This window comes from Neopelma chrysocephalum, unplaced genomic scaffold, assembly GCF_003984885.1.
Source record: "Neopelma chrysocephalum unplaced genomic scaffold, ASM398488v2 Primary Assembly neopelma1_108, whole genome shotgun sequence".
Lineage (NCBI taxonomy): Eukaryota > Metazoa > Chordata > Aves > Passeriformes > Pipridae > Neopelma > Neopelma chrysocephalum.
Window position 1 is genome coordinate 3,858,708 of NW_020897773.1, and position 21,325 is coordinate 3,880,032.

The following is a 21,325-nucleotide window of genomic DNA, read 5'->3' on the forward strand; positions in this document are numbered from 1 at the left end:
CAATCATACCAGAATAGGTCTAGTGACATTTCAAAACAGATGTCCATAATGATAATCACTCAACCAGAGCCAAATTTTGTTACTCTTTAAGGAAAAATATTCAGCTTTTTTAATCCATGATAATAAAATGATACTTAAAGTCTCACTGAGTATAATACGATGCAGGGAAAGCATTTTTCTGAAACATGAGGGTTTTTCACATTTTATGTCTGATTTAAAAAACAGATTTATTCTTGTCGAACTTAGCTGTTTTGGGATCCATTTTAGAAGTTATTAATTGTTCATGTGTTAAATGTGCTCCTCTTCTCCAACAACTTCAAAAAGCCATACATTATTTTCTTAATTGCAATGAATTGAAATTAATTCACACAAAGAAGGTGAGCAATAAAATATCCTGCTCTTTATTGGAAAGTAGACTTCCTATGATTTCTAATTCACAAAGAAAATTAGGTGCACAAATGACTCATAGTATTTGGGGAGGGTAGTTCAAAGATACTCCCGACTTCAATCAGTCTGAAAGGATCCATATCTTATCAGTTCCAAATCTCAAGTGATGTTCCAAGCACACTGACAATGGTTTTGCTGAATTAGTGCTTTTTAATGTCACCCGTTTTAGATGTGTAGTTAAACTGAAGGGCCTGATGTTCCTCATCTCTTGTGCAATAAATTCTGTTTCCAAATACAGTGCTCTGCAACTGGTGGGATTACCTGGGGCTTACAGCAATGTAAATGAAAGCTGACTGTGATCCTGAAGGGATGCCTGCATAAGCATTGCTTGGGAAACATCACACAGCTGCACCACAGTTTGCAGGTCGCAGCTTGTGAAAGAGAGTAGAAGTGTTTTCATGAGTGTTCTTTATAAGTGTTGATGTAAGAGGGGCATCCTAAATACACAGCAGTGTATAAAGATCAGCTGAACTTCGTTCTTTTAATGCTCGGTGTTCTTGCTTGGATCCCTTGCCACATGGCCTTTTGGAAGTATCAATCTCTTCTTGTGATTGATTAACTTGTTGGCAACTACAGCAAGAAATCTCAGACTTTTGACTTGACCTTAACTGTATTTGATAGAGGAAATGTGAAACGAGTCAAACATTACAACATCTTTTTCTTTAATAAAACTGTGACTTTGCAACCACTACTTTATGTGAGCTCTTTCAGCTCTTCGAAAGTATGAAGCAAATCACTGTCATGTCTCCTAGGGGAATGCAAAGAAGGTTATCTCTTACTAGCTCACATTTACATATGAACTTTTTAGCTATACAAAACCAAAAAAAAGAACCAGCTTCAGATTATCACTGCTTGATAGGTACTACTTTTGTTAAAATGATATGTGAAATTGGCCAGCTGCAAATACACTATTCTTACATAATTTGAAAAAAAAATGTAAATGGTAGAAGTGCCTCTTGAAAATATCGTAGAAACCACTTGAATTTTAAGTCACTTATGGTTTTTTATTCAATGAAAAAAGGCAGTCAAGCAAATGTAAAAAACATACCCTACTCCAAACAAACATCTATCAATTCAAAAATTCAGTACTAGTCTTCAAGACACTGTATTTTGTTTGACTCTGTATATTACTTTATTTGAAAGCAGTAAGGTCGCCTATATTTACTTGCTAAAAGCACATAATGATACCTACCTTATTTTATATTTTTGCAATCTATGGATGAAGGCTATTGGAAGAGTGAAGAATTACTTGTACAGTACCTGTTCTGCTGAGTGGTTTAAAATGATATAGCTAAATCTAGCATGATAGCAATCACCGCTAGATTTTCAAAATAAAAGTCTGCTTGTATTAGAGAGTACCACAACAAATAGTCATGGAATGTTCTTGCCTTAACTAGCCATGTATAGGCATCCCATACACTGAAAATACTCATTTGTGCACCGTTACTTCATTAGAGGACTGATAAAAGCCTTTTCTTTGTGAATTAGGAATTCAACATTTAGTAGGAATCCCTCATGTGTGATCCACTCCAACTACATCCTGAACTTGGCTCCGAGTGGAGAGAGTTAAGGGGCGCAGGGTGGGATAGTGGAAGTAGATATGAAGATAGGATATTTTCATAGTTTGGTGTGTGAGTTCCATGCAGAGCATAGGGCCAAAACAAAATTTAAATGCAATAAACCTGCAGTGAACATGTTCAACCCTAGCACAACTTCAGTAAAATGAAAAAACTGTAGCCTTTCTATACCAGCAGTATATATATATATATAAAATTAACTCCGTGAATACTAAACATTTCTAGGTTTTATGTAGCCTAAATTACAGAGATGTTCAGATATCACAGAGATCAAAGATGAAAAGAATCTCAGCTAAGTTTTCATATTATGCTTTGGGTACACCGTTCTATGCTTCCATTCCTTACATATTCATCCTTTGTAACCTTAATGTATGTATAAGTATCCAGACCTGTGTTGGAATAAATTTAAGATTGCAGTTTTAAGAATTAGATTCAGGTAAAGTCTGGATTAACTGTTATCCAGGCTTTATCTTGTATTGCTGTGCATAAACAAGTATGTGAAATGCAATTCAACCTCCTTATCACTGAACCTAATTCAAATTTTAAGACTCATGTTGACACCAGCAAGAGTTTTATGCACAGATCAAATACAAGATTAGGTAGTTCTTTCTAGGCTTTTATATTTTTCAGTTAGAATTTCTATCCCAGTGTTGTTGAAGACATTTTTATCTCACAATGAAAATGAAATTGCATTGTATGTGTGTGACAGTGCACACAATTAAAGCACCAGAGTTGTTTAAATTTTCTTTCTCCTCGGGTAACATATATTTTTACAAAATTGTACAGCATTGTCTGTGTGTTAAATCCGAGCATCTCTTTTCACCCTTGAATAGAGCAGCATAGAGAAATGCAGTACCATCACTTCCAGGTTTCCTTAGAAGATTGCCACTGAGCAGCCAGTGGCCTATGGTGACTTGAAACCTGCATGAACTTAGGCCTAACAGTGGCTCACTAGAGGACCCTGGGTCAGAGTAGTTCCAGGGAAGTCATTTTGCATATGGTTAGTTTACAAACTCCTTGCTTTAAAAATATTTTTAAAAATATTGGAATAAAATAAAACTAATATCTCAGTTTAAATAGATAAATTAATTTTTCAGATAGATAATCCATTATCTAGTATGAAAAGATTCACCCCAGAGAGACTTAAAAGCACTTGTAAATAAAAAAGCACCTGCCCCTTTTGGCTTCTAAGCAAAAACACAATATTGATTTCCTGAAATAACTGATCTGTAAAGCACGTTCTGTACCTTTAAAACTATCACATATTTGTATGATTTACCAGCTAATAGACTTACTTACCAATATTCAGGCTAGATGGCATTATGCTTTAGTTTCCACTGCCCTAGGCCATACTCTCTTTAAAGGGACTTAATTACATACCAACATAATTATTAAAATTACATACTGCTTCTTTCACAATGTCCAAAAGGGAAGTGCAATATGCTGAAAAGTTAGACAGAAAACCTTTTTATTCTAAAACTTTGTGCTGTAAAGGATATTAAAGTAAGCAAGGTTTATAGTGTTAAAGAGAAAAGCGCTTTCCATTTTCCTAAGCAATTAAAAGAGAGGTATTTAACATGCATTACTTTCTTATCGGGAGGATTTATGCTCCACACTAATGAGACAAATAGTTTCTTGAAGTGTTTTTCATACAGAACATTAGAAGAAATCAGTCCTTCTGCAAATCTCCTGAAAGATTTTGAAGGGTGATATCAGTCATATGAGTACAAATCCCATTGTTTCAGTGGGGATATTCTGGAATTACACCAATAAGACCAAGATTAAAATGGAGCTTTGCTTGTGTTCTGTATGGAAAAAGAAATCACACTTATCTAATAAACCTGTATACCTTTATAGGTAAAAAATGCAACTTACCGTATTGAATGACTGTGTACTTTTATAACATTAAGCAGAAGGGAAAAAAAATCACTAAACAGAAGGGAAAAACAAGAGCTTAGGAAAATAAGGTAGAAAGCACCCACCTTCCACATAGTTGTCTTCTGTAAGCACATAACAGGGAAGGAGAGAAAAGGAAAACATTCATTAAGCAGCATGCAGACTGGAACTTGCCATTGCATGTCTTCATCATGCAAGGCATCAAACACAACATGCAAGTGCTCCATTGCTACAATCCAGAGGGAAAAACAAAAGCACCAGGGAAGCAGTGTTTTGTCTATTTAACAAATTTTATGTGATAGGAAATAAAACAATACTCTTTCCAAAGTGCAAAAATTGTACAGGATTTACTGCAGCTCTTTGTACGTGCAATTATTATTATTAGTCATTAATCAGAGGATCTTCTTGTAAGACTTTTATAACTATACATTTTAAAGCCACCAGTCATTTGTGATAGGAATTCTAAGTTAATTTGGTTCTACTTTCCTATTCTGAATTTTCCTTAGCAACCTGTATGAAATAGGTGATTTTAAATTTCAGATAAGCTAAATTTTTGAATATGCCATGAAGGTGCTACCACAGGCTGTGTGTCTGATCCTGCAGTCATTACTGAGGCACTCACTCTGGTCATTGGGTCAAATCTCCAAACCCAGCATGGAGAAACTGGCATTTAAACTGGGTTCAATAAGTCAGAGCTATAGAATCATGTTCCACAGCATTTGTCAGCATCAGAAGCCTGCACGTCTTAAAAAAAAAAAAATCAACAAATTCTCTGCCTGGCACAGCAAGCAAAGGCCACAGCAGTCCCAGGCATGGGTTCTGCCCCTGAAAAGGCTGCTAGCAACAAGCAATAATTTGGCCTTCTATCCTCAACCCAACATTAATGTGGGGCACGGAAAATAAGGTTCCCCCAAAGCCTAAAAAGCAAGAGAGGACTAGGAATTGAGCCTCAGCTAATGAAGTGGACAGAATTTAAAGTCGAGAAACAGGTTCAGTGTCCTAAAACTCATGGTAGTGTCTAGTCTTTAGCTCCTCCACTGTGTGGGTGATTTTAAGGGAGAATGTCTCAGCTGCCCACTATGATTCTGACCAAGGAGAGGATAGGAAAGAGTACAAAGATATCTCAGGGGAGAGAAAAAATGGGAAAGGTAAATTAACAAAGGAAAAACAACACACAAGTCAAGGAGATGGACTGTGTGGAACCAACAAAGAAATGGAGGAGGGTGACAACACAGCAGTCTGACTGCTTGGGAGATTTCTTCCTGCAGTTTGTGCCATCTCCACCAACACTTCCTGGGGACCTAGCAGAAGCCATTGCAGATTGAAGCTCAGTTCTGTCATTACAGGTCATTTCATGACCATGAAACTAAACTAATTTTGATATATTGTAAACCAATAAATAAATAATAAAACAAGTTACACAGAACTGGGCTCAATGATATTTCTTAAGCGTAGTCATTTCCTCCCAGACTGTGTCACTTATAGTGAAAAGCCTTCATAAGGTAATGCCAGAAAGCACTGAAAAATAGCATCATAATAGACAGTGCTCCAATAAATAATTTGAAAAATCTACCACTTTAAAAAAACAACTACTGTAAATGATGAATACTAAGGGTTTAAGTTTCTCAGTTTTCAGTTGTAATACTCATAGGTCAGAGCAGATAAAGTTATTCAGTTTAAGATATTATAAGTCACCTTTTCTATTTACACACTCTAAATTTAAACTTCTAAAATCTCACTATCTGAAAGTTTAGTTACGAAAGTGCAAAGGATGAATACTGTTTCATGCATTTAGGAAAGTAAGAGACTGAAAAAAAATACAATATCAAAAGCAGTATGCCTGTTGTGAGTAGGCACCTCCAGAACAATAAATTGAATAAAATTCACCGAGAAAATGAAAAACACACAGTTTCACAAGATAAAGATATTATGTTCTATATGCAGTGTAAATTCCAGTGATATTTGGGCTATTAGAAATAGCTACTTTTACCTCAACTTTTCTGGAAGAGCCTTCCACCTTTAACTGCTTATAGTAATTTCCTTTCTCTAAGTACAAAAAAACCATGAACTCAGTGAAAAATAAATTAATTATTTCAATTGTAATATAACTTCAGGCTCTTTCATCTAATTCTGGTTATCACAGTGTTGGTAAATTGCTATACCAACACTGCCATGGCATTGTTTTGGGTGCCACGTTCAGCTTAACATGATTATTTAAAACTAGCACATGAACTTGTTAAAAGGTCAATTTAGTTCCTCATGATGTCAAAGTCAAAGAAAAGAGTTCTGAAAATGACGTCACAGGCAGCGTCAGATGGTTAAACTAATCTGGGTACAGGGTTTAGCATATTTTTTATATCACAAGCCCTGTTCTTAGGTATGTCTTTTATGATGACTTTCACCAGAAAGATTTGTACTAGCTAAGCAGCTTTCCCTAAACGTCTGATTGATTAAACTTTTAACTTACAGTAAGCTAAGCTGTCAAAACATTGCCAATTCAATAAAATTCAAAGAGTTGAATTCCTACTCTGTGAATAAAATAGCCAAACCCCTACGCGTCAGTAAACAGCAATGAAAATTCATTCCTCAACATGTTTTTGTCATGGTAAGTTAAACCATCTTAAACAGTTTTGCAATCTAAGAAAAAAATTAGTTCAGCTTCTTTATGGTACTTTACAAGGTTTTTACGATAGATTAGTGTTGAGCAATTTTCTTTAATTAAAGTGGTTCTTTTGTGATGGCAGATATATTTCCGTATCACTAACACTTTCCTTGCTTTTCTCATTTTCCTGGTATGGCCTATTCTTCTCAGCAGGCACTAAGAAGCCAGAAGACCCAAATTCTAACCTCGCTTTTTATTCATTTTGCTTACTCCAGTCTATCTTCAAAAAAAACCAAACAAAAAAAAGAAAGGAAGAAAAGGGAAACTCTTTTGAAAGCCATGTATACAATCAAGTTGCAGTTCAGAGTGAACAAAATTTTCCTCATTTAAATCAGGAGTAACTGTATTTATACCATTAGATTTGCACTGGTAGAGCTGTAGAGCAGAGCTTTATCGCACGTTTCTATCACTGCTGATCCACTCATAGTCTGAATTTACCCACATTTACATCCATCCACTCCGGGGGTCCTTATTGTCTACTGAGTAGCTCTGTTGACATCTGTGGAGCCAAAGCCTTTCAAGACCCAAAATGGCAACTCCTAACTGCTGTAGGCAGCGGCACAGAACGACTCTTTGCCTTTTCTGCTGACTTTCACCAATGCATAGCTCAGGCACAGGACAAAAGGGACTGTCAGCGCAGCAGGAGAGGAGCAGAACAGCCTTAGAGCCTCCACAAGCACTGGGACAATTGGCCAGACACGTAACTTTTCCTTCAGCACTCTGGGTTCAAGTAGATTTGAAGAGTCCTCTATTTTTACGTTACACCAAGCTGCTCTCTCGAGTTAGACAGTTTTTCATCCACTGCAAATGCTTATTTCCCAGACCTTCCCTGATGCCCACCACCACCAAAAGTAAATTGCACTGCTACTTTCGGTGTTTACAACCTAATTCCTTTGGCCAAAGTCTGCTTTCAGTACTACTGGTGTAATCTGTTGACTGTGCATATTGAGCCAAATATTGAATTGATTTAAATCTGGGGTGACACAGATGAAATCAGTAGAACTATACAACTTACACAGGCTGTGAATCTGGCTTATTATCTTCAGATGAATTGCCTCAGCCTGTCCCTGTTGAGCTGAGAGCAGAATCTGCTCCATGTTTTTTTGCAGCAAAAGCCCAACCAATTCTAATTATTCTAGAATACCACTACGATTTAGTGACACATAAAAATGGGACTAATGTTTTTACAGTATCTTTTTAATAATTCAAGAATCATTTTATTATTTGGAGATTCTTCATGGAAACCTTGTTTTTTAAAAAGATAACTGTCTGTTTATATGTTTAATAGTTATTTCTGCTATTACATTTTTTCATCTGCTAGAATATTTACACCTGAACCACACAAAACACAATATTTGACCCAACAATTATATAAGACTGGCATTTTCATGATAAACAGAAGAAACAGTATCTTAGTATTTTGAAGTCACAAAAATAGAAATAACACAATAAGAAACAGCATATTAGAAGAGGCATTTCTATAGGTTTGTGTTTGTTTTTTTTTTTAAGTTATAGTTCAAAATCACATTCCAGCATGAAGGATATAACAGACCATAGACACAGTTCATGAAATTTCAAAAGATATTCAGAAGTATGACTACTGAGGAAGTTGCCTGAAATAAAGCTATATTATGAAGGTGTCTTGCAACAAAAATGATGGCTAGAAGTTTAAGATACAAAGAAAAATGCACAGTTATATTTCTCTATAAATTTATCTACTTAAAAATCCTACACTTGGTAATGTCATTTCGAGGGGCAGATTTTTCTGTGGGACTGCACCCTGCATCTCTTGGATAATGTAATTTAGCCTCTCTCATCAGTTTCTCAAATTGTTAGAGAAATTTGTTTTATTAACATGTGGTTCAAAACAAAATATTTGGAAAGGATATGAAAACATGAAGTATATTATCAAGTATGTCATAAAGCATGAACAGCCATATTGTCAACAATGATGAACTAAAGCAATACATTGAATACCTGTGGCTATTACCATTGATATTCTCATTGTGTATCTGACAAATTCCATTAGGATTTATTTGCATTTTTTAGAAATGTACTTTTGAAAACCACTGTACATATTGATTGTAATTATTGATTGCAATATGAATAACTAGACGTATTATATAGATAACTAGTACAGAACTCTGATTTTGTAGCAGCCTTCTTGAATACTAGGTAAATAGGGAAACAGCATTTCTTACAGCTGGGTTTCATGGAAAAAAGTTTGGGATTCATACACAAAATCTACAAATCTACCAGAATCTAGGGCTCCTATGTTTCCACGTGGCTCCATTAGGTCTCAAGTCAATGGAGGGCCTCTCTCAGTCTCCACAAAACTTTGGATAGACCCATTCAGAGGACTTCCCAGTGCAGTGGGTAGAAATATCACAGGGACTCTAATGATTTTTTTTTTTGTGTGTGTGTTAAAGGGAGAAATTTCAGAGTAACAGGAATTTGGTTCTGTTCTAGCTCCATTATCTCTGTGAAGATCCCTTCTTTTCTGGAATGCCCTGTTCAAGACCTGGGAGAAAGGTCAGCAGCACAAATGACCTGTCTTGACTGAAAATAAGGACAAGGCTTTCTGGTAAATGATGATCATTAGGGCAAAATTAGATATTTTTGCCAATTTTTTTAGAAGACAAAGCAATCAGCCCAAGTTCAGTACACTTCTGTAAATTCTATAAAACTCAATGAATTTATTCTAGGTGAGGCCACCTTTTCTGGACAGTGCTATGTATCCCAAGTGCTTTGAGAATGAAATAACAAAAAGATCATTTTAGTTAAGCTACTGTAGATAAGCTCCTAGTGTGAAGCAGCAAGTAGGAGGGGCAGGACAAGTTTTTAATGCTCAGGCAAAGAAATAATGAACAGAAATAGAAAATGGCATTATTTTTTGTGACATAACTAAAGTCATCACAGTTCCAATACTCATATATTTAAAAGCAAGTAAAAAATGAGAGAGATTTCAAAAAAAAACTTTCCCCACAGTGATTCCTAAAGAAAAAACTAAGAAAACTCAGCAACCATGTCTTACAAAAAGAGCCCTAAGATGCTCATCCTGTTGAATATATCCAAGATGAGATTAAGAGATGTCTTGAACCCAGACTGTAACTATCATTAATTGGAGAAAGATTCTTGATAGATGGAAGTCCTTTCAACCAGATAAATATAGGGATCAAGAGTCAGAAAAGTTCAAACTGAAAAGCAGATGAAAATTTTCGAAAAAGATAAAATAAGCATTGGAAATTCTAGGAAGTTCTTCCCTGAAATCTTGAGACAGAGCCTTTCCCTAAGAGAAACTGTGTATCAATTATTGCATTTGGGCTGCATTGTAGGTATCATTGGAATAAATTTTGCTTTTTGCCATTTAGGAGGTCAGGTTAGTATTTTCATAGCAGCAAATTCTGGGCATAACTCATATGAATGTATGAATTTACTCTGGTTAAATGAGAACAGAAGCCAAGTATAAACAGCAGCAAATACTTCAACATCCTGCTAAACAAGAAATGTTCAAAAAATTGTCTTCTCAGAACCAATCTCTGCATCATTTACACAAGCAGCTCACTAAGAAATATTTCCCATGAAGAAATCAAATAAAATGGGTGAAAAAAAAAATCATTCAGACAAATACCTCTTTTCCTCTATTGTTCGCAATAGGAAAATACCCCTCCCCCCAATTTACTTCTACATCTTGTTATATTTTTTAATACTCTCTCCAGTTATCTGCAGATGAGAAACAGAATCAAAATCAAGGCATAATTAAATGACTACTCTTTCTGAGGCAACATTTTTGGTGCTTTTTCATTACTATCCAGATTTATCACTTTCCTATTGCTTATCATCACAAGTGCATCAAACATGAACCCATTCAATATTGCTTTAGCTTAATTTTGATAATATTTGATGATTTTAGCATTACATATTTTTAGATATTGCACGTCTGAATTTCTATTTTTCCTTCTTTGGAGCCACAGTAGTTAACAAATAGGTGCATTTTGATACTTATGTCTCCTTTTTCTCAACTGCTTCCTGTAACTGACATTTTTGGAAAGTTATTTGTCCTCTTATTTGAGTAATTTTTACCATACTTCAAAATAAACCTGGACTGACTCATGGAAGAGATCATGATGTAGATATACAAATGACTGCTTTTTAATTATATTACAATCCCAAATGATTTTACTTTGGCCTTATTTTGTCACCTCAATAAATTTAATTCTTTTTCTCCAAAATGGTTCTTGCTATCCTCATATTTACTAAACTTACAACCTGTTTGCAGTACATCAATACTTCAAAGAAGTTTGCATCAGTCACTGGGGCAAGCATTCTTGCATCTGTGTCATGGCTGCAGTAACAACAACCACTAATCAAAAGTTTTTTAATAACTGAATTTAGTAATGTTAATAATAGAGATAATGAAAGGAGAAATAAGTCATTTGCATAAGTGAGGGCCAGTCAATAACCACGTTCTCTCCTCACTGTTTTAATTTCTATGTATAAGTAGGAAACAAAACATAATATAAATCTATATAATTTGCTTAATAATCAGATATTCTTTAAGAATTGCTGCTCTTTTTCCATTTATCCTCTGGAACCATTTCTCTGGATTTCAAACATTCAATTTCCATTGAAAATCTCTGAGATTTGCACACTTTACTTTGACTTGTGCTTTTGGACCTCTTCCTTGTAATCAGTAGGGGGTCTTCTTTCTTATCACAGGGAATGGATAGACTAATAGAACTAGGAACTGACTGTATATGGTCCACTTTACATGGCCTGACTTTTTTTTCCTGGCATTTCCTTTGGATTTTCTTCAATTTAGCCCTGCTGGGTACATGACATGAAAACATATTTTCAGGCTATTCCTATCAAAACCTCTCATAAAGAATTAACTCTTCTGGCTGGCAGAGAGTAATTTCAAGTACAGATTATGTTCTATGAAAGTGATATGGGGTGACACGGGTATTTCTATTTTAAGAATACTTGTTTTGAAATTAATTTGACAAACTCATAACTTATTTCAACAACTGCTTTAAGAAACCTCTGCAAAATGAGGAATAAAGATTTTTCAGAATTACTAATGTTTGTTTTGATGTATGTGAGAGTAGAAACTGCTCAATATTTCCTTGTTGCTCTGTGCTTTGTGTAGTCAATTATGTCTATCCAAGAGGCTGCAAAATCAGGTCCCAGTTACTATCAGAAGAAATCAAACCCCCATAAAATCATCCTTTCAACAAAACTTGTCTATTAGACCCATTAATAGAATAGGATTAGCTGAGCTGACAGTGAGTAAAAATGCTGTGCAGTGATTGAATGGCAGAAGTAATTTTCCAATTCGATGGCAGCTTTACAGAGGTGATGATCCAGTGGATAACATGAGCAGGAGACTCAAAGGAGGAGAGGTCAGGGGTTTTGTCCATGAGGAGGATATTGTTTTTAAACAATGTTTCCTGAAACTTTTCTACTGGTTTTGTATTGTACAGTGAGCTATCTACGCTTGCACAATCTCTACTGTGTAAATATAGCATTTCTCCTTTATAGTACTTACTAAAGGGTGAAGACATATACTGCACATTTTGCCTATCTGAGATGTTCACTCAGGCCCTGACTCTGTAGTTGGATATTTGTGCCCTCCCAGACTAGTACAACACCAAAATTAACAGGACTGCATGCAAAACCAGTCATAATTTTGTATTCACAGGCTGTCTTTATACCGAAGTAAGGAATGCTTGTGTGCTGTTGTGATGCTATGACTTTAACACAGGTGGCAGAAGACAATTTGGTATGAAATGTTCTCAAGATTTAGCAGCTAAAAATGTAGAAGATGCAATGTACACAATTAAAAATAGAGTACCAACATTCAAAATCACTTTGTTGTATAGTTCTTCAGCTAGTCACCATGAAATTTTCTTGGCTACTACTGAGATTCATTTTGTGGATGTGAACTGAGCTGAACCTGCCTTTGAAAGAACAAACCTTCTGTTCATTTAAATGGGAAACTCCTCTTAAGTGAGTAGAGCTGTACTTTGGAAGTCAGCGTAATGCAACCGAGTTCTTAATTTGACATCAAATTAAAATTTAATCACAGCTATCTGTGACTGCAAGTGAACAAAATAGATATCTTTACTTTTTAAAAAAACTCAACTTAATTTTCTGCTTTAGCAGTCTGCAGTCATTTCGATGCTAATGCTGAATGTTATTCTGATTAATTAGTTGTTATAGATAATGACAATTAATCTAATTACAAGAAATTTTAGTGTTAAAAAGATCAACATTTCTTCACTTAAACTCTAGTCAGCCTTAGCTAAAATAAGAATGGATGTATTTTTTATTTCCTCCATAGACTTTTCAGGAATTGTGAAACAATGAAACTTTTTTTTTTTAGCCACATGAATATTGAATTACCACATGTACAGAGTACTTACACACATCAAAATCAGTAAGATTCTTTCGAGCTGTTCTTGACTTTAATTAATAACTTTGATACAAATTGGTTAAACAGTTATTTTCTTGGCATGAGAATATATAACTTTTATAATGTTACAAGTGAGGTAAAAAACATGCAGGCATTATTTTAGAATAGGTGAAAAAGATGGCTCCTGACAAGGAGAAACTGTACCTGATGTGCTTTGGCAAACCCCTGATTGGCAATGTTGTGGTTGGCTACAGTGATTTTTCATCAATGACTGTTCCTATCTCAGAATTTCACAAATAAAATTTCTAGCGGAGGTAGAGATTTCAAAACAGTCACATTTTTGGATTCTATAGAAATTAACCCAAGACAAGGTAGAGCTAGTTCTTCTCTTCCTAAGAGTTAATCACTATCACAGAATCACACAATGATTGAGGTAGAAAATGCGTCTAGAGATCATCTGGTCCAATCTCCCTGTGCACACAGGGCCACCTAGAGCTGACTGCCCAGGGTCATGTTCAGATGGTTTTTGAATAAATCCTGTGTTGGAAAACTCCATCATCTCTCTGGGTAAGCTGTGCTTTCTCTATGAGGATCTTATGAGATGCAGTGCCAAAGGTTTTACTGAAATCCAGGTAGACAAGAAGAAGTTTATGAAGTTGGTCAAGCATGACTTACCCTTGGTGAAGCCATGCTGACTGCTCCCGATGATTTTCTCATCCTTAATGTGCCTGGACATGGTGTCCAGGATTAGCTGCTCCATCTTGTTTCCAGAGAACACAGTGAGTCTTATCAGCCTGTAGTTCCCTCGTCCTCCTGCTTGCCCTTCTTGAAGATGCAAGTGACATTTGCATTCTTCCATCTTTGGGTACTTCTCCCACATGCCATGGTTGATCAAAGGTTGTCTGGAGTGGCCTCACAATGACATCTTACAACTCCCTCAGCATATGTGGGTGTATCCCATCTATCTCATCAGGTGCCCTGCACTTATTTATGCCCAATTTGAGTAAGTATTCCCTGACCTGATCCTCTTCCACCAAGGGTACATCTTCCTTGCTCCACCCTTTTCCCCTTGTCTCCAGGACCTGGGATTCCTGAAGGTTGTTTTTGCTAGTAAAGGCTGAGGCAAAAAGGCATTCAAGACCTCCTCCTTTTCCATGTTCTGTGTCACCATGTCCCCTGTCTTGTTGACAATGGGTCCACATTTTCCCTGCTCTTTTTGTCAACAATGTACTTATAGTAGACCTTCTTGTTGTCTTTGACATTCCCGGACAGATGAAATTCCATTTGGGCTTTGGCTTTCCTAACTTCACTCTGGAATGATCAGGCAGCGCTTTCCTCTCAGGTTACCTGTCCCTGCTTCCACCCTTTGAAGGCTTCTTTTTTAGTGTTTGAGTTTTGCTGGCAGCTCTTTGTTCATGCACACAAGGCTCCTGTAATTTTTGCCTGCCTTCAAATTTGTTGGGGTGAAACTCTCTTGTGCAGAGAGGAGGTGATCCATAAATGTTAGACTGCTTTTCTGGATCCTCTTCACTTCAGGGCCTTATCCCATGGGACTCTTCTGAGCAGATCTTTGAAGAGGCCAAGGTCAGCTCTCCTGAAGGCAACTGCTGCGAGATTTCTTCTCACTCTCCTCTGTGTCTTCAGGGTCCCGAACTCCACCTGGACAAGGCTGAAGGCTGCCTTGATCTTCACATTCCCAACGAGCCCCTCCTTTTTGGTGTGTGAGGTCCAGCAGACTACCTCTCCTGATTGGCTCTGCTATCATCAATACACTGCCGGAGCCTCTCTTATTGGTTATATTCTGCTCTGTTGTCCCTCCAGGAGACATCAGCATGGATGAAGTTCCCTGTGAGGACCAGGGCTTCATCCATTTTTTTTTCTTCCTGGTCAACTGGACTATAGCAGACACCCGCTATAATTGTAGTCTTTGACAATTCTTGAAACCTTCCTTATTACCTTTGTTCCTTTCTGAAAGATATTCCTTGGATAGTACTCTGATGTTCATCTTCAATCACTTCACAACCAACATTACCTTCAGTATAGGTCATGTGAAAATTAATTTTTGTTTAGTTATGCAAGTCATGCATCATAATACATCAGCACGGTAGCATGTTGCCAATGAAAATGTGTCAAAGCAACTTTTCTGTTGTCAGCTCCTCTACAGTTGGCAAATTGGTTAGAGCAAAGATGGCATGAAGAAAAAGCAACATAGGACTCTTTAGTGAAGAACTATTTCTGGTACAAAATTTTTATCAGAACCAATTACAATAACTTCTCACAAAAACTCTTCCTCATAAAAAGTGGTCTCTGTGGTATATTTCCCTGTAGTACATAAGAAATGGACAGTAGAGAATACTGTATGACCTTTCATGAGACTGAGTCAAATAGAACTTTAGAAGGAAATTAATGAGAACATCTAAATGTAGAGCTATAGAAGGAGCAACAGGGAAGACATAAATATTACTGGTTGAGTAATATGAATAAATATATCCATTAAAATGTGTTCTGAATGTATTTCTTAGATAGCATCATTTGAGGTTACATTTTAAGCAGGATATAAAATGGTATTTCTTATATTTTTAAAACAAAATTTTAATAATAAGTGGATTAAGTAAACTGTCCTATATGGAAAATCCTTCTCTGTAAGGCAAATTCTGACAAATAACAGAAATCTTTTTTGATTGTTACCCTATTATTGAAATGAACACACAAATCATCTGCTTCCTAGTTTTAATTCATGAAGAGGAGGAATAATTCTGAGGTTCCTAAAGTGGAAAAACTCCTACATCTAAACCATAATTAAAATTGCTCTCTGGCAGAGTATTTATGCCATTAGGCAATTAACAGAATTATAATCATGAAAGCAAGGATCCTGTATCATATAACCTATGTACTTAATCACGTTAACAGACCTCCCAAACAAAGCACAAACATTTCTTGCATATTTTTTTTCAATCACATTTTCAGAACAAAGAAACTAACCATCTACTATGAGAGAAACTCATATTTGAAGGCGGTGGGACTTTTATGAGTATATTTTGAATACATAGGCCACATAAGAATATGCACAGTCATTCATGTGATAATAATACCTTATGGAATGTAAAGGGTGTATAAATGTAATGAATGCAGCCAATATGGTGAACAATAAATGATGTTGTATGGTCCAACTAGTGACATATATTAAAACCAGACCAGAAACAATCTTCACACTGAACATGTGAAAAAAATTTACTTCACTAACTGAAAGCTCCTCCAAAATGTCACATCATGCCAAGGAACAGAAATAGATCACACTGAACTGCAGGAAAAGTCTCTTTACAATTCAACAAAACAAAAGCATATGAAGGTGCTTATGAACTTGAAAAAGGAATACCAATTAATAGGATTTTGAATTTTTTGTATGTTGTTTTTTGTAAAGGAAATAGTTCAAGGAACTGTGGTTCTATAACTATAGCTTCTTCCAAAACAAAATTATAAGAACTGTACAAAAGCCACTAACAACATAATTTAAGTTATTTTCAATAGCAAAGCCTCTTTACATAGCAGGTTAAAAAGTCTTGATACATTTTCTCATTCTGCTTTTTAAAGTTTATTGCAAGTGCCTTCCTGCTTTATGAAATGTATACTTATTCCAAAAGTGTCTGCTGTGAAGAACATCTAATGCTCGTAAATAATTTGCTTCTTAGAAAAAGAAAAAAAATTCAAAGCACATTTCCCAAAACATGCTTGTAATGCATGGAGTGCAGCCACCTCATTTTACTTCCATTAAAATAAACCAGCTCTCCCTCCTCAAAAACCCATTTGTCTCCAGAAGTGCTTTAGAATATAAAGGTCTCAAGTGTTTTTCTTTTATCACTTTGAATGTGCTTCAACGTTCAATATTGACAACTACAAATTTTTATCCAGTCTGCATTATTAGTGAGTTACCACCACTTTCTGTAGGGGGCCAAATTCTTAAAATACATCAGCTTCTGATCAGGGCATTGCCATAACCTTTAAGCAGCTTTGCTTTTGTCACTCTTATGTCCTGTGTCAAATGACATCTATATGTATTTAAAACACATATAAAAGATGTATCTTAACAAATACTACTACAATCAAATTACATTAAAAGGACATGTCCTTTATGTAATGTCCTACATTACATGCTTTTCCTGTCTTCAGTAACAAGTAGCCTGATAAGAAGTGTAAAATTTAAATACTCAAAACAGGTAAAGTACTACTAAAAAATAAGTGAGATAGAAAAACTGGGTGAGAATAGTTCTTATGCATTACAACGGGATTCTCTTTAGAGAATAGAAATATTTTCATTAATTTATACAGTTTGGCTAAGACCTGGATTTCTCCTTGATTTTCATGTTTTATCTGCTGTGCTGCTACTTGTCATCTGCAACTCCCATTGAGATCTCCTGGTGAATCACTGGAACAAGAGTTCACGAGTACTTATTTTCTGCCAGGGAAGCATTTCTAATCAATAGCTTTTAGTGTAATGGAAGTTACCACAATGTTTTCAAGATCTGGGTTTATGCTGTAGTTAAAATGAGCTTAGTTCCATCTCTAGTGAGTAGTTGTTGCTTCACCAAGCTGCATACTATAAATTAGGTCAAGGCAGTTTGTATAAACTGGTATTTTATAAAATGAAACAAAAGCAACACAGAAAATGTTGATATTATCACAGGGAAATCATCTTCATAAGTTTTATTTGTGAATGCCTACATACAAACATATTTAGAAACATATTTAGATATGATTTGAGATAGTAAAAATAGGTCAAATAAATTTTTCATCTGAATTGATTTGAGTCAGTATGCAGTGGGAAAGTGTAGATTCTGATGGAAGATATGGTTATGTAAACCTCCACTGAGACAAGAGAGCTACTTCAAATATATGCAGACTGGTTGAAGTCCCTTATAACAAAAGTTCAAATCTCTGGTTGAAACACCCATAATCTCATTTAAAACTGGAATTCTTCTCTTAGAATTGCTTCATTCAACTTACGTACACTTTGGAGTTTTAAAAGAGGAGAAAGGTATTTAGGAAAAAAGATATCATACAAGTGTTGGCTATTTTTTTCTCATTAGTCAAAATATGGTAAAAATAGCTGTAGTCACAAACATTAAATAAGGTAAGACAAATTCAGTAGAGTGGAGTACAGATTTAATCTGAGTAGAAACAACACGCTTTCTAATTCCCAGTTTCTCCAGAATCTGAAGAATGGGGTTCACAGATGCTGGAAGAAAACAAGGGTACAAAGGAAAACTGAAGTTCACTATGCAGCACTAACAGCAGCCATGTTTTTCTGAAACGAGATAAATGTCCCACTGGAAATTGCAGGTCAATAGGAATTTTGCAACTGGATTACAGGATGGGGCTGTAAAGGCTGAAGTTTGCATAGAGAGTTTAGTCATCTTTGTGCAACAGTGACACTCATTTTGGTATCATTTCCATATAAGTGTGATCTCACTAAATTGGACGTAACCCCTGGAAATTGGTGGTTTTCTTAGCAAATATAAAGACTATATGCCCATTAAAGAAGAATGACAACAACAATAACAACAGCAATAGAAAAAGAAAAATTAAAAATAAAAAACAGGAAAATAAGAAGAAAAATAATAGCAATTTATTTGGGGAAAATCAAGTACATAAGAGTTAGTGTAACTTAGCACAATCCCATGAATCTCACTGACCTTGGGAGGTTTTTCAGTAGTCATTCCTTACACAAATATTTTCTGAACAATTATAAAGCTCTGGAGCCACCTTTTTTTCCTTTTTCTCTTCAGGTGCAGTGATTATTTTTTCTTTCTGTATCAATTCAACAAATATATTTACTGGGGCCATTTAAAGGAGACAGTACCGATATTTCAGATCTGTTCCTGTATATCTTTTTGAGACATACGGTCATGTGAAATAAACTATACTAAGGTGAGTAGTTTTGTGTTTGGCACTTTTATTTAATATATTCTATTTTAAAAATGAGTTGTAATTTCAGGCTTAGGTAGAAAAAAAAAAAGAAAAAACGATAATTGCCTTCTTCCACTTTCAAAGAATAGTCTAAATATATTCAAGGCAAACTATGAACACAACTGTGAGTCTCTGTACCATTTGAAGTTTTTCCTCATTGTGCTTCTGGTGCAGTGCATGGAGAATTATTGACAGCTATAAAAGAAAGGCGGACATCAGTTTACCAGTCAGAGTTAGACTAAAACTAGTTGAGCTTGATATCCAGAGATAAAAAAAATTACACTCATTCATCAATGTGAATTAGTACTCCATATGCAATTGTTCAGAAGGCATTTGGCTGGTTTGGAAAACACAGTCTTAAGTTATAGAGAGTTTTACCAACAATAATACCTCAAACTAAGTCATTCCTAGGCAATACATTTTCTGGCATCCTTCTCTGCCATGGAAAGCATAGTAATAAGTGTGTATTATTGACTTCAGTCTTTACCAACATCTCCCACTAACTTATAGAGATGTTGTTCACACAAATCAACTGGTTTAAGATCAGTAGCTTAGGCAAGTACACATCTTTTCACTGAGAAATTAGCAAACCTATATGCCCAAATTTGATTTCCAGTGCAGCATCAACAAATCCTGTCATCGTCATAAATTGGTTTGTGAACAAAACATTACAGGGCTAATTTAATAGTGATTTGAAAGGAAGGAAAAATATTTGTAAACAAACTGAACAACAGAAATGGATGAACTGTTTGGTAAAACAGGACACATCACCTTGCTGAACAGGACTCTCTCTAGAAGAGATGATGTGAATATCAACTTACACGTAATATGCAACTACATTCATTGCTACACAGATGATTAAAAAGGTTTTGAGGCTGCTAGGTTGCATTATAGGGATACAAAATATACTTTAGTAGACTCTGGAACTCTAACACACTCATAGTCACACTCCATATGGACAGAAAAAGCCCAAAACCATACAGCCCTCAAAAAACCATGCAGGAGTTACACAGTACCTTGAAAAATCAGTGTGAGAAAGCATTTTCACCCCTTAGGACATGAGTACCACTCCTCACAGAAAAGAGTCACATAGCCATGATGTTATGAAAAAGATGGAAATGACAGTTCACAAGACTATTAGTAAACAAATATCAAGAGAAAATAGGGGTCTTGATCTCTACAAGCAGCTACAGATATACCATGACTCCAAAGTGGAGTTCATAGAACAATTACAGTTACTAAGTAATGCAGAGTAACATTTAAAACAAGCATTTAATCTTGTTGTAAATCTGTATTTTACAGGTAAACTTACTACTTGGGGGAAAAAAGCCCTCTTAAAATGGTTCTTCTTCAGGTTAATTTTTGCTCATTCTCCTTATACTCCTTTTTTTTTAATTTTTGAAGCTTGGTCACTAAAAATGTCTGTCTAGTTCACTGATCAATTATTCATACTTTGTTAAGCAACCAAACCTCTTCATGATTCTATAGTGTGTTTCATGGAAGGACCTCAGCAGCTTATATATACAAATGCCTCCATGAAGCGGGTAGAAAATTTGATAGGAAATAGTTCTGTGCAACCAGAAGTGGTGCTCAAATCTGATGTGAGAGTCACTCAATTGAGGTGAATAGGTGTATCTAGGACTCCTTCTGCTCACAGCTGAGCAGAAGAAAACACAATAGGATAATTTTAATTCAATTCAAGAAAAATGGAGAATAAAAACCATAATAGAAGGTTTGTATAGACTTAGACATATAATATTTTGTCTACAGGTAGGTGATGTCCAGATCAGATGAGAGATCAGATAGGAATCATACAACCATATAGTATTTTATTGAAACAGGAGAATTATTTAAATTGTGTTTAATGCTGCTTCTTCAGACTATAATACCTGTGAAAATTGTTGTGATCTTTGAGATGGTGGACTTAATTCTAAAACTCTAATTTTTTAAGTAGGTAAAAATGCACAGTGACGAACGTGATGAGAATTTGTGACCTCCTTATTTTATTCAGCTAGGAAACTAAGGAGGGGAAGTGCTCATGGAAGTTGTTCATTGTCTTAAATAACAGAATCACAGAATATTCTGAGTTGGAAGGGATCCACAAGAATCATCGAGTCCAACTCTTAAGTGAATGTCCTGTATGGGAATTGAACCCCCAACCTTGGTGTTATTAGCACCATGCTGTAAATGCTTGTATATTCTAAGAATCCTAGTTGTTCTTCTATTTAGACTGCCCCTTTTTTTTTTTTTTAGCAATAGTACTATTTGAACTACTAGTTTTTACAATTCTCATCATAACAAAAAGCGCTTCTCCTACTATTAATTATGTGGGCAAGAAACAGATCAGAATCTTCAGCACCCCAG

At 35.5% G+C, this 21,325-nt stretch overlaps 1 protein-coding gene across 32 annotated transcripts in view; it reads right to left on the bottom strand.

Moving 5' to 3' along the window:
- Positions 1-21,325, bottom strand: part of NRXN1 (neurexin 1) — a 713,001-nt gene that overhangs the window by 635,746 nt on the left and 55,930 nt on the right. For 24 of the 32 annotated variants that reach the window (XM_027696590.1, XM_027696594.1, XM_027696589.1 and 21 more), the window contains exon 2: positions 4,007-4,024. The exons of the other annotated variants lie outside the window; for them this stretch is intronic. In XM_027696590.1, coding sequence (XP_027552391.1) covers positions 4,007-4,024 — 18 coding nt within the window. The remainder of the gene's footprint in view (positions 1-4,006; positions 4,025-21,325) is intronic. 32 annotated transcript variants of the gene reach the window in all.